The 15478-nt window shown below is 41.0% G+C and overlaps 1 protein-coding gene across 1 annotated transcript; it reads right to left on the bottom strand.

Moving 5' to 3' along the window:
- Window positions 1-2838: 2838 nt before the first annotated feature.
- Window positions 2839-15309, bottom strand: lzts3b (leucine zipper, putative tumor suppressor family member 3b). The gene is made up of 8 exons (XM_044335938.1): window positions 15058-15309; window positions 11345-12307; window positions 10179-10646; window positions 9913-10080; window positions 9053-9181; window positions 8112-8303; window positions 7663-7893; window positions 2839-6021 (listed from the first exon to the last, which is right to left on the bottom strand). The coding sequence occupies exons 2-8, from the start codon at window positions 12188-12190 to the stop codon at window positions 4888-4890; spliced, it is 3168 nt and encodes a 1055-aa protein (XP_044191873.1). The 5' UTR covers window positions 12191-12307; window positions 15058-15309; the 3' UTR covers window positions 2839-4887.
- Between the last annotated feature and the right edge of the window lie 169 nt (window positions 15310-15478).

The raw sequence follows: 15478 nt of genomic DNA on the forward strand, positions 1-15478 counted from the left end.
TGTCGTACTGTTGGTAAGAAAAATGCCACTTCTTTACCTAAGTAAAAATTACAATACAGCAATGTAAAAATACTACATTACAAATAAAGGACCTTCATGAAATATCCTACATAATAAAAGTACATAAGTATTAGCAACAAACTACACTTAAAGTATTAAAGTAAAAGTACTAATTGCACCCCTCTGACTGATATTATTATATGTAACATCATTACATTATTAATGCTGAAGCATCAGTGTGCAAGCAGCATGTTGCTATTGTAGCTGCTGGACGTGGAGCTAGTTTGAACTACTTTATATACAGTCAGCTTGTTTAGACCCTCCAAAGGTTCACCTGATAAATCTGAGGAGTCGTGAGATGATTAATGGGAGAGGAAAGAAGAAAAAAGTTCTGATACACAAATCGGTTTTCAGTTTTTGGATTATTTTTTTATTATTATTTTTTTCTCTAATCTTTGATTTTTGGTGAAATGTTGGATCATTTGAACATTTATTGACATTAAACCATGTGAGAAATTTACAGGGAAAAATCACTACTTGGTGGAGCTGTTAACAACTCATAGACATCTGAAATGTGACCCCGACTACAAACTGCTTTTTGTGAAGTGTCAAAAGCCAGAAAGGTTGGAAATGACTGGTTTCATCTTTAACAATGTGTTGTATTTTAAAACCTTGCTATATTATCCATTGTGTTAAATCTTCATCTGAAAAAAAACTAAAGCAATGTAGTGGAGTAGAAAGTACAGTATTTCCCTCTGAAATGCAGTGGAATGGAAGTATAAAGTAGCATCAAATGGAAATACTCAAGTAAAGTACAAATACCTCTAAACTGTACTTTAGTGCAGCACAGAACTTGAGTTAATGTATTTAGCTGCTTTGCACCACTGGAAAAGGCTTAATATAACTGACATTAACGTGTGCATTACCTCAGCACATATTTTCTCTTGTCCTTGTCAGTGATGTGCTGCCTCCTCCACAGGAAGGCCACTCAAACATACCTTGGTGGTGTGCATGATGTTCCCAGAGAATAATCCAGACCTTCTCAATGGGAAGAAAGTCTTCCTACTCACTCTGATACCTTACCTTATATAATGTCAGTGCCCTATATCCTCCGTCTACTTTATCTGCCTTGAAATCTTTGAGACAACCTGGTATCATATAATGATTTGACAGAACAGTAGACATGTGGTTCTAAACTGACCCCTCTTCACAGTTTGCATGTCCACAGATTATAACCAGGCCAACCAAATCTTACAGATTCAAATAAGACTGTCTTAAAACAATAGTCAGATGCCAATATGTACAATGAAACCTCTTTTCCTCCCTATAATCATTCCTCCTGTTCATACTGGCAGACAGCTATGAGATGCCTTACTAACGTGCTTCCAAAGGAAGGGATTGAGGGGCAAAATCCACAAAATATATACCAAAGTGTATATGAAGCTAGGAGGATTCAGCAGTTTGAATTAGACAAATCATGTCGATATCCTTCAAACCTTCGGTCTTTTTTAGTACAAATTCCCTCTTTGTGTTTTCCCAAATAGTGTTTCCATGCTGAGCTGTGGTGGAAGAATAGTATCACAAAGAGAGAATTTAATATTAAAAAGACTGTAAATTTCGACAATACTCACTTGACTTGTCTGTGACACAGACTGCTGAAGCCTCATAGTGGCTTCAGATAAACTTTTAAATGTATTTTTGCATAGAATAACACCTGTGGATTTTATCCCGCATTACTTACATTGCAATTGTGTTATTAAATGATCTCTTAGCGGCCAGTATGAATGGGAGGAATGTAGTAGTAGTGTGCACATCCACACAACCTAAGTGGGATAGGTGCTGGATACAAAAACCAATTAAAGGACAGGTTGACAAGTTTTCATGTCTGTCTTAAAGCAATAGTCAGGTGCCCCAATGAACATTGAAACAGAATGCACAAGCCTCCTTCTGTGCAAAAATGTATTTAAAAGTTTATCTTAAGCTAATATGAAGCTTAAGCGTCCAACAGAGTCCCTCTTTTTGTTACTATACTTCCACCACAGCTCACCAGGAAAAGATTGAACGAGGAAACACAAAGAGGGAATTTGATACTAAAAAAGACTGTAAATGTGGCATATATCCACTTAATATAACTAACTCAGACTGCTGAAGTCTCATATAAGCTTCAGACAAACTTTCAAATACATTTTTGAACAAAATGACTATATGGATACACTGTGGATTTTGTCCTCCACTTACATTGAAAGCACATTTGAAGGGGATCTTTTAACAGCCAGTATGAACAGGAGGAATGATTACATCAAGGAAAACCTCTTCCAGTGTTCATTTGGGCACCTGACTGTTGTTTTGGGACAGATTTGAAAAATTGTGAACCTATCCTTTAAGTTGTGATACAAGGAGTACACACAACAAACAAGCCAAATATTGTAGTTGGTCAAAAACTTTGGAAATAAAATTGAATGGAGCGTTATTTTCTTGTGTGGGTACTCCTTGTATCGCAATTTGATATACATATGCAGACTTAAAAAAAACTGTGAACATATCCTTTAATAGTCTTTGTTTTGATTGTTTGCATACGTTTAAGAGGCCTGGAGGAGTAAAATTAACAAATAATTAACAAGAATCAAAAAAAGCAAGAATTAAAATAAAGACAGAGTAAATAAACCAAATTTTGTACAGCAGAAATATATATTTTTTGCTTTCATCTTGACTGTTACTTTGCAGCCTCTCAGATTTACCACTGTGATGTGTGGATTTACATTTATCAAGCCACAAATGAATCCCAAACTCCAGCCGGACACTGTTAACAGGACAAATGATCTGTTCAACAACAAAAACTGCTGAATTATTCACATATCTTTATTAGTTCTGCTGAATTTTAACAAAGGGGTGGTTTGAATCAAGCCAGAACAGTACTAGTAACATAAATGCAAACAATAAATCTGAAACATGTATAAAATCGGTAGCATTTTTGTTCTCTAAACAATGCAATACTGTAACTACATTTATCACCTACATCAAAAGGAACATCATTTTTGGACAGGGTTGCTATGATTGCACCATTATGGTAGGCCAATAGGCTATCTACACAGTTAAAAAAAAAACAAAAAAACAAAACACATGAAGGAAAGCTCAAATGGCACATATTTTCTCTGTCAGTTCACCATAATATAATAACAATAATAAAGATGATAATACTATGTAATACCTTAGAGATAAGTTAATATTCTTGAGCAACATCTTTGTATGCTGGCATAAACAACACATATAAAAGCCATGATATTCACATCTGAGTCTACTGTACATCATAACTTGTGTGTAGGACACTACATAGTGCAGTTAGCCTGAATGCTCCCTTTAAAGAGGCAGACTCTCCACTTTTCGGATTTTTTTTTTTAAACTTCCCTCTCCCCTTCTTTGTCTAAATGAACTATACAGAAAAAGTAGTTTTCCAGAAGGATATGCAGACTCCCTCAGTTTGAAATTTCAGTCCCGCTGCCCTTGTGTCAAGATTTTACTGTACTGTACTGTAAAGCCCTCCCGTCCCAAAAAAAACGTAATATATCTTCACTTGCTGTATTGCCACTAGTCCCTCTATCCTCAATCTCATAAGCTGAAGCTTTTCATATGTATACACACATGCACACATCCGCTCTCCCACACACACACACACACTCACACTCACACATTTACAATCTATAACTATTATAAGTATTTCTTTCTAGTATATCATACATTCTATAAAACTTTTTTTTCTTTTAAAACTTTGGGGATACTGACGGCTTTCTCTGATGTCTTGGCTGTAAATGCACAAAGTGAACAACACAATCATCATAATAACCAAATTCAGATTGTGTGCTTCCATTTATTTGCGCTGTTTTACAGTTCAATGAGAAGAATAGAAACTGCTTGAAAGCTCTCTAACGACCTCTAGTGTTCTTTTTTTTTTTAGTCACCACAGAGAGTCTGCGGTGAAGGCGAACCAGGTTTCTCCCACGTGTCTTAAAACTTATTTCATATTCAGTCGGGGTTGATTATCTGCTAAACATCTATTTAATTCAATTTGTAGAAAATATAAACTCTGTTGGTCTTAATGATGTGTTTAGATGGGTCATGCGAGTTGGACCCTGTGCATGAAATGACTTGATAACTGAGTCTGTGTGACCTTTAATATCTGCTGGGATTTAAATGAAACAGTCCAGTCATGTATAGTGATTGTTGTGTAACTGGTTTGCTGATATATAATTAAAGCACTGAAAATGATAATCACACTCTTGATGGTTTTTTTTTTCTCATCTATTCCCAGCATTAACTTATTCTCTTCTACATGCTGGAAAGAATGGAGTAAGGCGCTCTCTGGCCAAAAATGCAGGTTAACATCACACACTCTGACCACTAATTCTACTTTTACATTACCAGTGACACAGACTTACAATGAATAAATACCGCATTATAATCTTGTTGACAATATCCCTGATTGTCTTGGTCCTTTTCTAGGATGGGCATTAAATGACCTCTGTATTAGTGCTGTTATCTAAACATTGTCATTTGTTTTTATGCCACCCATCAGTGTGGCACACTTTTCATGAACACTGATAATGCAGGATGTAGTGTGCAACTAGTAAGAGAAAGGCTGCTTAGGAGGTTGATAAATCATTGGTAGATTACGTATAGTTCAACTTCCTGTTCAGATGATAAGCTTGTTATTTGTTACTGTTGCTGTTAAGTGTCTGTAGTTGCTTTGAAAAGTGTGTCAGACTGCATTGATTTATTCTATTGTAGACTGAAATGTGTTTCTACTGTATGATGAAGTGGTTTAGTGTGAGAGGCCTCGTCACTGTGTGTGTATTGTACTGGACAATTTGAAACTGTTTCATGGAGCTGTCTCTATATCTCAGTGGACTCTATCCTCTCCAGGCGTGAAGGTCCTGCCCAGGGAGGGGCAAGCTGGTGGAGAGAAGGCGGGCCCTTCTGGTCTTCACAGGGTGGGGAGAGGGTGAGGGTGATAGGGCCGGGGAGGGAAGGAGGCTGAGCAGACAGAGGTGAAAGGGCTGGTGGTGGAGGTGGAGAATTAGAGGAGGAGGGAGAGGTGGTGGTGGTGGTGGTAGTGGTGGTGGTGGAGGTTGTGGTCGGTTTGGCTCCCAACTGGCTCATGCGTTTCTCCAAAGCCTGGTTCTTCTGCAGTGTTTCCACATAGCTCAGCTGCAACTGTGCCTGGTATTTCAAAACCCGTTCTTTCTCATCCTGCCAGGTGTGTCGCTCCTGGTCAAAGTTGAGAGCCTGACGTTCTCGTTGCTGTCGCTCTAGGCGTAATGCAGCCTGCAGTTGCTCTAGTTGCCTGCGCAGCTCCCCTGCCTCGTCCCAGTGACCCTCCTGGACCCGCTGTGGCTGGTGAGCATCCTGACGCAGCTGCACCTCCTGACATAGTTGGGCCTCGTGACGTAGCTGGGCCTCTTGACGCAGTTGGGCCTCATGGCGCAGCTGGACCTCCTGACGGAGCTGGACCTCTTGGCGCAGTTGAACCTCCTGACGGAGCTGTGCCTCTTGACGCAGCTGGGCTTCTTGGCGGAGTTGGGCCTCTTGACGGATTTGGACTTCATGGCGGAGGTGAGCCTCCTGACGAAGCTGGACTTCCTGGCGGAGTTGAGCATCTGGTCGGACTTGGCCATCCTGACGAATTTGCATGTCCTGCTGTATGTGAGCATCTTGCCGCTGCTGCACGTCGCGCCATTGAGCTTCTTCGCGTTGCTGCCTCTCTTGTCTCTGAGCTTCCTGCCTTTGGGCTTTGGCTTCATCACTCTGAAGGCTCAGCAGGGTGTCAGATGTGGGGGTGAGGGAGTTAGTTGAGGGCTCAGAAGGGTTTCGTGGGCAGTGCACAGCTCCCCAGGGTGGCAACAGCCCTGCAGCAGCTAAGTTAGGGCTTACGACAACTTCGGCTCCTCTGCTAACTTCGCTCAGAGCCCGCTTCAGACTAAGCACCTCTGCCTCAAATACACCCAGCTTCTCTCTGAGGATGGACACCTGCAGACAAAAAAGGTACATCAAAGGAAAACATAATTTAGTTCTAGATGTTTTACTTGATAACTCACTCTGTGTGTGAATGTTAATAAAAATACAAAATAAAAAAACAACAAGCATTAATAAATATTAATGCTTGCATAATGACAACAAAGGGCTAAAGGACTACAGTAAAGTGAGTCTTAAGCCTTGATTGATAGTGGAAGAGAAACCCAGGTACTCCAGGCACGTTGCTTATTAAAGCTGTTGTCATCATTTAAATATTATATTTAAATTTGCTCATTGAATTAGGTGCACAACTCTTTTGATTACTCTTGCATTCTGTTTTTATTACACCTTTTCTGTTGGTGTTTGAGGAATGTTCACTTATTTTACTGTTGCTCTGGATAAAAGCATCTGATAAATGCATGAATTCTTAACTGTACTTAACATAAAAAGAAAACTGCTCTTAAACTTGCTGATCCTTTAGTTATTGCATAACACATATACGTACATATTATATCTATGTAAGCTGCTTATGAGCTCACACTGCACAAAAGAGAAAATTGTTTTGGCTGTAATAAATGTTGCTCAATCCTCAATTTGTCCCGGTCCCTTACCCAATATTTTGGAATTCCTCCTTACCAGAGAGGATTTTGTGGATTAAACATACAACAATTTGGATTTAGTGGTAACCTTCCCAATGCAGCAATCTCACTTGTTATAAATTATATTCTGACTGCTTTGGATAGTAATCAACATTGTGTTACTCTTTTTGTAGTCCCTTCTAAAGCCTCCAATAAAGTCGATCATTCCCTGCTACTGCAGACAATTTTCTTCGGAGGGCTTCAATCATCTGAGCAACTTTGAAAACTATGTATCATCGTGCAACATTGGGTGACATACTGTACAGCATGACCATTGTTTTAAAGCATAACTAAGGTTCTTCCCCAAGATGTGGTCACTGAGAATAACGTCTTGTCCACAAATAGTACTAATATACAAATCTATGTTTATGACCCGGATCTGATTCTACAATATCTCATTGATTTAAAAACTAACGCTTTTTATTATTGTTTTATTATCACTTTGTACTATTTGTTAATGCTTTTATTAGCATAAATTCATGCTGACTAATGATACATGTAAACGTATGTAAATACACTGTATATGTATAGAAATATATATTAAAGTCCTGATACTGTGATACTTTGATATTTTGGCCAAAGTGAGGATGCATCTTAGTTTCTGTATACAAACAATGCTGGTTATTTACAAAACCTGTCTACGGAAAAGTGGGAAAACAACCTACAGTATTCCTCTGTCTCAATACCTGGATGCTGTTTACAATTTTTGGAGATGTGGAGGTGTTTATAAAGTCAACAAAAATCACCATCATATCTTATATTGCAAGATACTGAGAGATGTTTGCATGTGCTCTATGCTTTTGGAATATCATGAAGCTCTATGCTTTTGTTGCAAAGTAAATTCAGAAATCTGATGAAGAACTTGACTAAAAGTCATTTTTAATAATAATTTGAGAATCTTTTACTAGTTAAAGTTTAAGAATTATGTTGGTAGATTTGTATATCTGTTGTTTATGAACCTTAGTATTAAAGTCTTACGTTCTGTGCTATAGTAAATGAAAAAAAGAAGAAAACTCGCCTCTGACAGAGTCCTCCTCAGCTCTCCCTCACACTTCTCCAGCTCCAGACTCTTGGTGCTGTAGGAGTCCTTCAGGCCCAGCATGGTCTCCTCCCGCTCCCTCAGCTGGGCATTTAGCTCCTTCAGCTGGCCTCTCAGGGCCACCATCTCTCCAGCTCGCTGGGTCACTTCAGCCTGGCTCTCCCTCAGCTGCTGCTTCAGCAGGGAGATCTCTCCTGCCTTCTGACACACCTGCCACATCAAGAGTCAAAGACAGTGTGAGTGGTATCTCTTTACTTCCAATCCCATACTGCTTACAAGTGGGTTGATTGTACACACATGCTTCCAGACACAGGCAGTTTCACACACACCCTTATTTAAGTGCTTCACTGCTCAGTCTACCATGATGTAACCCTGATAATATTTTCCTGAACTAGTCAAGCGCACATACTCATATACTCATATCTCACCTCCCATTTGGTCTCCTCCAGGCGAGGCAAGATGTCAGCCTGCTCCTTCCTGTAATCCAGACACTTTCTCTCTAGCTCCTCTCTCTGGGCTAGCAGAGCCGCCATCTCCTCCTGGAGTCTCCTCTTGTCCTGGGATAGACGGGTTATCTGGGCCTGCAGGGCAGTCTGGGAGCGCTGAGCACGACGCGTAACCTGCAGACAAATGTACAGACACAGTGTAAGATTTGGTGGTGTCTATCTACTGTGGAACACGTGCAGATCCTGTAATAACATCTTCTGGTGGTTTAAATCATGCATTTACTTTTATCTCTATTACAACATTAACCAGGTTCTATACAGTAAGAGGCAGCTTCCTCAACAGATACACAAAACAAATAGATGTCACAGCCAGCCATCCAAAAGTAAGTTTCAATTTTTAAAATCAGATTTGAGTGTCCCAAGCACAAAATCACCTTCTGAATGTCCTTCCTGCCTCTACACAAATGACACCCAGATGGTTTATGCTTTTGTTGCATTGTTGGATGAAGAATCTTTTTGATAAAATAATTAATTGTGATTGCTTTGAATTGTTCTAAGACTTAAAAGTTATCTTCAGGGTCTTGGGTCTGAGGGAGTTCTTAAGAGCCTGCAGACTCAACAATTTTGACTTTTGGTTGAATTTCAAAAGATAATGAGCGTACCACAGTGCAATACAAGGCTGTTTAATTAGTGGTAGCATTGCTGAATTGTAAGAATGTAACCACACATTTGACTTGTTTAATCTGTTGTTTATGTACTCTCAACAAATGTTACTGTATCAGATTTTGCAAACATGCTTCATTCTGTGCATTTATTTTCAAGATTTCCACCAAGATTTTACACACATCACACAGGGTGTAACTGCAAATAAAGTACAGTGATATCCTGATGTTTGGTTGGATCAAAGTATGCAGTGAGGTCACCTGCTGCAGGCGCGAGGCATAGTTCTGTCTCAGCTCATCCATCTGTCGCTCCCACACACGTTGCTTCTCCTCAAACACCTGAATGATTGCTGCCTCACTTTGGTCCAGGTTGCGGCGCATATGCTGCACCTAGTAGAAAAGAAGAGGAATCAGACCACAAAGCAGGAACAAGGTTATTAAATAGAACACATCCAACTAGGAAAACAGTCCAAATTTTCAAACCAAATTTTGCGAAATGCGGATTATTTATTTCAAATGCTCTTATTTACTTATTGGCAAAAGTCATTTTATACAACTGTGTTGATTCACATCAGCACTTTCCTTTCTCTAAGACAAAGTACATAAATTATTTGTAGGTTGGATCCTTATAATGATTTTATTATTACTAGTTTGGGAAAGTTAAAGGGTCAGTTCACCCAAATTGACCCAAATGATTTTATGTGTTGGGGTTTTCTGATATCCATCTGGAGGTGAATAGAATTTCATGTGAGACCCTCACATCACCGTTTTAATTGGAACTTCTACTTAAGAAATAGTACCCATGAAAACTGTTGAGAGTGAGATGTGTGACTTCTCTAGTCTAATTGGGACAATGTTTCTGAAACAATTTGTTGCCATTGAATTAAAATTTTTATGTACCACAAACACCCCCATTACATTCTTCTAGAGATAGAGATCTTAGGAACACTTGGGTAAATAAATGCAAAACCACTTGTATGGCTTAATGTAGCTACAGCTGAATGATTTTGTGTATTTTTGCATTGGGTGAAAGGACCCTTAAAATGCAGCTTCATTTTAACAAAAGGCCCACAAAGTGCAATTTATAACTGCAAATCAGACATCTCTGAGTGGCCTCTGACCTCTTGCTCTTTCTCCCACAAGCGGTCCTCCAGGTCCTGAATGATGTCATCAGATGAGGGGGAGGGGCGCAGAGGTGCTGGGGCATCACTCAGGTGGCTCAGCCTCTGATAGGACGAGGAGCTCTTTCCTGAGGAGGAGCGGCCGCTGTCTGAAGCACTTAGCCCATTCTGGAGGAAACAACCAAAACCACGCTACATTAAAGACGATAACACCAAGTTGCATTTCTAACTTTTGTATGTGATGTATATGTGAATGATGGCCCTACCTGGTAACCAGGCTTTTCAAGCTTGTCCAGGCCTGCAGCTGCCCCAACCATGCCCAATCTATTGATGTGGCTGGTGGAAGCACTTAGAGGCCCAAGGACTGCTGGGGGTCCACAACCAGACCCCGAGCCTGTGTAGGTGGGCAGGCTGGTCAGGGAGTTCCTCCCTGAGTCAGACATCCCTCCCTGAACCACTTCATTACCATTTCCCCCACCCTCACTTCTGCTGACCCTCACTGGACTGTCCTGGTCCAGGAGCAGGGCCTCTGGGACCTCTCCTGACTCTCCTCCCCCGTCCCTGCCTCTCCTGCCACCTCTTCCCTCACTGAACCCTTCACTCCTTGCCTCAGTCTTGCCCTCGCTCCCAGCCCCTCCTGCCTGGCCAACCAGGTTCTGCATGGAGTGGAAGCTCTTGGGAACCACCGGCTTGAAGGCAGAGGGACGAACAAGACCGGAGTTGTTCTGCATCGCCTGGGAAAGAGACAGAGGGAGAAATGAAGAAATAATACCATAACATTGCAGCTGACAAAAATTGTCTGTCATCACTACAGCAAACATAATTTTAGTGATAAAATTCAGCATTGTGATTTGTTAAGCAAAGTGGGTATGGGGAATTTTGTACCAAAAAAGACCACAAGTTTGGAAGATACCCACTTAATTTGGCTATGTCAGCTTAGTTTTAGATTAACTTTTTGTACAGAAAGAGTACTGTGGATTTTGTCCCTTTTACATGACCAGTTGCACAAGGAAGGGATTTCTCCACAGCCAGTTTGGACAGGGGAATTGATTACTTTCAACATACATATGTCATGTGAGTTCTGTAATTAGACAGTCTTGAAAAGCCTGAATGTATCCTTTAAGGGTTCAAAATGTAAATATGTTTCACTCAGGTCTTCTAAGTCAGTGGTGTCTGACTTGTGACCCCTTGTTACAGTGTTTATATGAGTTGTGAGCAGTTCAACTGAAGCATGATTGTTTCATTCAAAGTTTTTAGAGGCCTGAAGATGTCAAACTAAACTGAACTAAAATATTTCACAAGAAAAACACAAAGATTAGAGAATAAACATAATTAACTGCAGCAGACTTTTGGTTTTGACTATTTCCTATCCCTGTAATCATCGTGTGACTCCTTGTGAGGTTGGGAACCACCGTTCCACATCCTGAAGTACCTGCTCTAGTTTTCCAGACACTGGCAGAATCTTGGGTGGGTTATGGTTTGGAGGGTTGTGGCTGGATGGATTGTTCTCGCTGTCAGCTCTCGCAGCCAACATCTCTCTGTGCTGGTGTTGGGTCATGCCAACGCCGTTCTTCTCGCTTGCTCCTCGGCCCACAATGTTCCCACAAACATCTAGACCTGCAGCCTGCATTTCCCTTTCTCTCTCTCTCTCCAACCTCTCATTCTCCAGCCTCTCTCTTTCCCTCTCCCTCTCTCTTTCCCTCTCTCGCTCCCTCTCCCTTTCTATCTTCTCCCTCTCGATTCTCTCTCGCTCCCTCTCTCTGGCTCTCTCCCTCTCTCGCTCCCTTTCTCGCTCCAGCCTCTCTCTCTCCACTCGTTCCCGCTCCCTCTCCCGGTTCCTCTCCCTCTCTCGTTCTCTCTCTAACCTCTCTCGGTCCCAGTCTCGGTCCCGGTCTCTGTCTCTCCCCCTCTCACGTTGTCTCTCTCTCTCCCTCTCCCACTCCCTCTCCCTCCTGCCCGCTCCGTTGCCACACTCCAACTGGTTGTTGTTGGATGGGGCCGTCATGGTACATTCAGTGTTGGTGGAAGAAGCTGTTTCGGTGGGCCGGTCAGTCCCGGTACAGGTCCCAGTTCCGATACTAACACTCCCTCGTTCATCGCTAGAAGCCGTCCCGTCAGATATAGTCGCCGGGGGGCGGGGCAGCCGCTCAGCACTGCAGCTGCGGTCGGCAGGGCAACGGCGAGAGAGAGGAGGGGCCCGAGGCAGGGTGGTCCTCGTGCCCACAGACTTCATGGCAAACTCCTGCTCTCCTGCCACCCCACTGCCAACACTGCCCATAGTGGGGGTCAAAGGTCAGGGATTAGAGGTTAGGAGTCAGGATTGGGGAGGGTCACAGATACATTTGGAAGTAGTGTGGGTCATCACAACCTAATGCAGGTAGTGGGGGCACACACACTAGAGGAACACAGAAAAACGAAAGGAGTTATACAATATTGTAATTGCATAATGACTAGTTATACAATAATAGCTAATGCAGAATAGATTCCAGCCCACATACAGGGGCAGCGTGGTCCTCCCACCATGATAAAAATGAAAAAGGTCAGATAGATAAGTCTGGACAATTACACGTATACATAATGAGGGTATAAATAAAGTGTAAAAATAAACCTGTCCTCCAGCTGAATGATGCTAATGGGAACAAATTACACTGTTAGTTTCTGTTTATGGCATCTGTTTATCATGTTCACACTTTGTAGGTAAGAGTGAAGCTTCTTCCTCTGTGTTTTGTTTCCATCAGTATCGCTGGACTGGAGGAGGGTATTTTATTTGTGGACACAATAACAGGAACACCTGCATAACATTATTCAAAATAACAGCTCTGCAATAAATACAGATTTAGTGAAGCTTCACTTTTGTTAAGATTGTGTCAGAGAAGTGCTGATTCAACTGGTCCAGACTAAAACACCTCAACTATAAGATTAATTGCCATGAAAGTTTGTACAGAGGATGAATCTTATTGATTTTGGTCTCTAACTTTTTAAAACTTTACACTAACTTTTTTTTTCGAGTGCACCATATAGCTGACATTTTTGATTTTCAGTGAAATGTCTCGACAACTATTGGATGGACTGCCATTAAATTTGGTACAGACTTTCATAACACCCTCAGGATCAATTGGAACACCTTTGATGATCTCCTGACTTTTACTCTTCACCACCATCAGCTCAGACTTTTAATTTGTCCAATATTTTTGGTTTATTAAATTCCTGGGAAACTACAGATATTCCCATCAGCCTCAGCTGTACTTTATGTTTAGTGCTTATAGGATGCTGACACACTAAACTAGGATGAAAAACATGATACACTGACATTATTAGCATGTTAGCATAAGTATATATTTGGATTTCTTTATAAAGTAAGTAGAAAAACAGGAACATTTATAGTTTACAGTATCATCACATGAAAAAATACCACCAAGCTATAGCCTAAAAAATGATCCTTGAGTTTAATCAACACCTCTTTGACACAGTCTCAACAAAAACTGAGCACTGAAAACTCCTTATAAGGAGTATTTATTATAGAGGAATAATATTAGTTTGCATGAGGCTGCAGTTTGCAGGTTTTCTGTGTTTGTGTCCAACCTCTGGATGTATATACAGTTGCTAGTGTTTTAGGCACATGCAGCTAAAACTAATGCAGCCTAATATGAGAGCCTTGTAATAAACCCTACCTTCATGAAGACTGTAATGTTCAGTTTTGGTCTGAATTGTTTTAGAGAGGTGTTGATTCAAGTTTTTGTTAATTCTGGAGGCTGTGGTTTGTGATGCTGTTTAAAAATATTGCATTACACATAATCATTATTATTATTATTATTATTATTATTATTATTGTTGTTGTTGTTGTTGTTGTTGTTGTCATATAGATTATCAACTGGGCAAACAGGGGCCTGCAGCTCATTTTTGCCCCAGCACTCATAGCAGGTTGATCTGGCCCTGGTTATGATGAGAACATTTAATCTACATCCTCATTGATATACATGGGAGGTACAAAACATTAGAAACACCTCTTAGTATAATACAATGCAATCCAAAATTACCATAAAGTTAAACGGTTTAAACAAAAACTAAACATTAAAATCTTCATGAAGGTAGGAGTTACTGCAGGGCTTTTGTATTAGACTATGTTAGTTTGAACTAGGTGTACCTTATAAACTGGTAGTCTACATTTAGAGGCTGTAGTTTGTTATACTGAGAGATGTTTCTAATATTTTGTTCAGTGTCCCATTTATATCCATGAAGTTAGAGGATGAATATGAGCAACACCTCTCGGTGGGCATCCTAGTTATTTTAGGGGTTTAGGATGCTGACCATGTAATCACAACATCGATTCATGTTTGCTGTTCACTTTATCCCATCTAATAAAAGCAAAAATGCCCCCAAAACACTTGGGAAACACCTCTAAGTATAATATCATTCAATTAAACAAAAACTACAGCCTCCAACATGACCACACCACTCCACACACTTCTCTAAAACAGTTTCAACAAAAACTGAATTATTATAACCTTAATGAAGGTGGGATTTATTGCAGGGCTGCATATGTGTACCTAATAAACTGGCAACTGAGTGTAGAGTGCAAATATATGCTAATATATATACTTGTACATACTGTAGGCTATATATCAATATACATGGGTTTAATTTGTAGCCATTAACAATGAATCACAACATGTAGTATTAGTTTGCTCACACATGAACATTCCCATCATCAAACCCATACAGTAGCATATTAACCTTGTTGTGATAGATAGATAGATAGATAGATAGATAGATAGATAGATAGATAGATAGATAGATAGATAGATAGAGATGCAGTAATGTCAGTGCACCTCCCCTTCTCAGCCCATTTACTAGAGGTTTACTTCCACTTGGGTGAATAGTAGTAGTAGTAAAATACACTGCCTATCTATCTGCTGCTCTGCCTCAATCCCCTCCCCTCACGACTCCCTCTCTCTCCCTTTTTCTCTGCATCCCTGGGCGGCAAGGGCGGCTTTAGCAGCATCCGCATCAAGCCCTGAATCGACTGCGCTCCCGAGGCCCGTGACTAAAAACAAACGCACGATTCTCGCTGAATGAAAAACACCAAAATCAAAATGCACAGCGTCATTGACATTGACGACGTATCATGCAGTAGCTTTGATTTACCGATTGTAGCATCCTGGCGGTCCATCATCAAAGGCTACTCACTATTTTGCAGCTCGGCGGTTTGTAAGATGGCAGCCTCAATAAACAATATTGTCACAAGACAGCAACGTCAGTCCTGGTCGGCCGGGCTCTGAATTATTGTTGCGATGTTACCGTGGGTCGGTAATATTAGGGATGCTGTCTTCGACCGCTGTCAGCGTCGGATGCTGATGATGGAGTCGGTCGGTTGATACGCGCATCAGCTGAGAGACACACACCCACCTCTGGTCCCGCCCCTCCGGCTGCATGATACAAACGCCCCCTTTTGGCATCCATCCAGTCAGTGCTCTTCCTCGGGAAAAGCCTATGGAGTCATATACAGTCCCCTGGAGGCATGGATGGATGGATGGATGGATGGATGGATGCATGTATGTATGTATGT

This window comes from Thunnus albacares, chromosome 2 (assembly GCF_914725855.1).
Source record: "Thunnus albacares chromosome 2, fThuAlb1.1, whole genome shotgun sequence".
Taxonomy (NCBI): Eukaryota; Metazoa; Chordata; class Actinopteri; order Scombriformes; family Scombridae; genus Thunnus; species Thunnus albacares.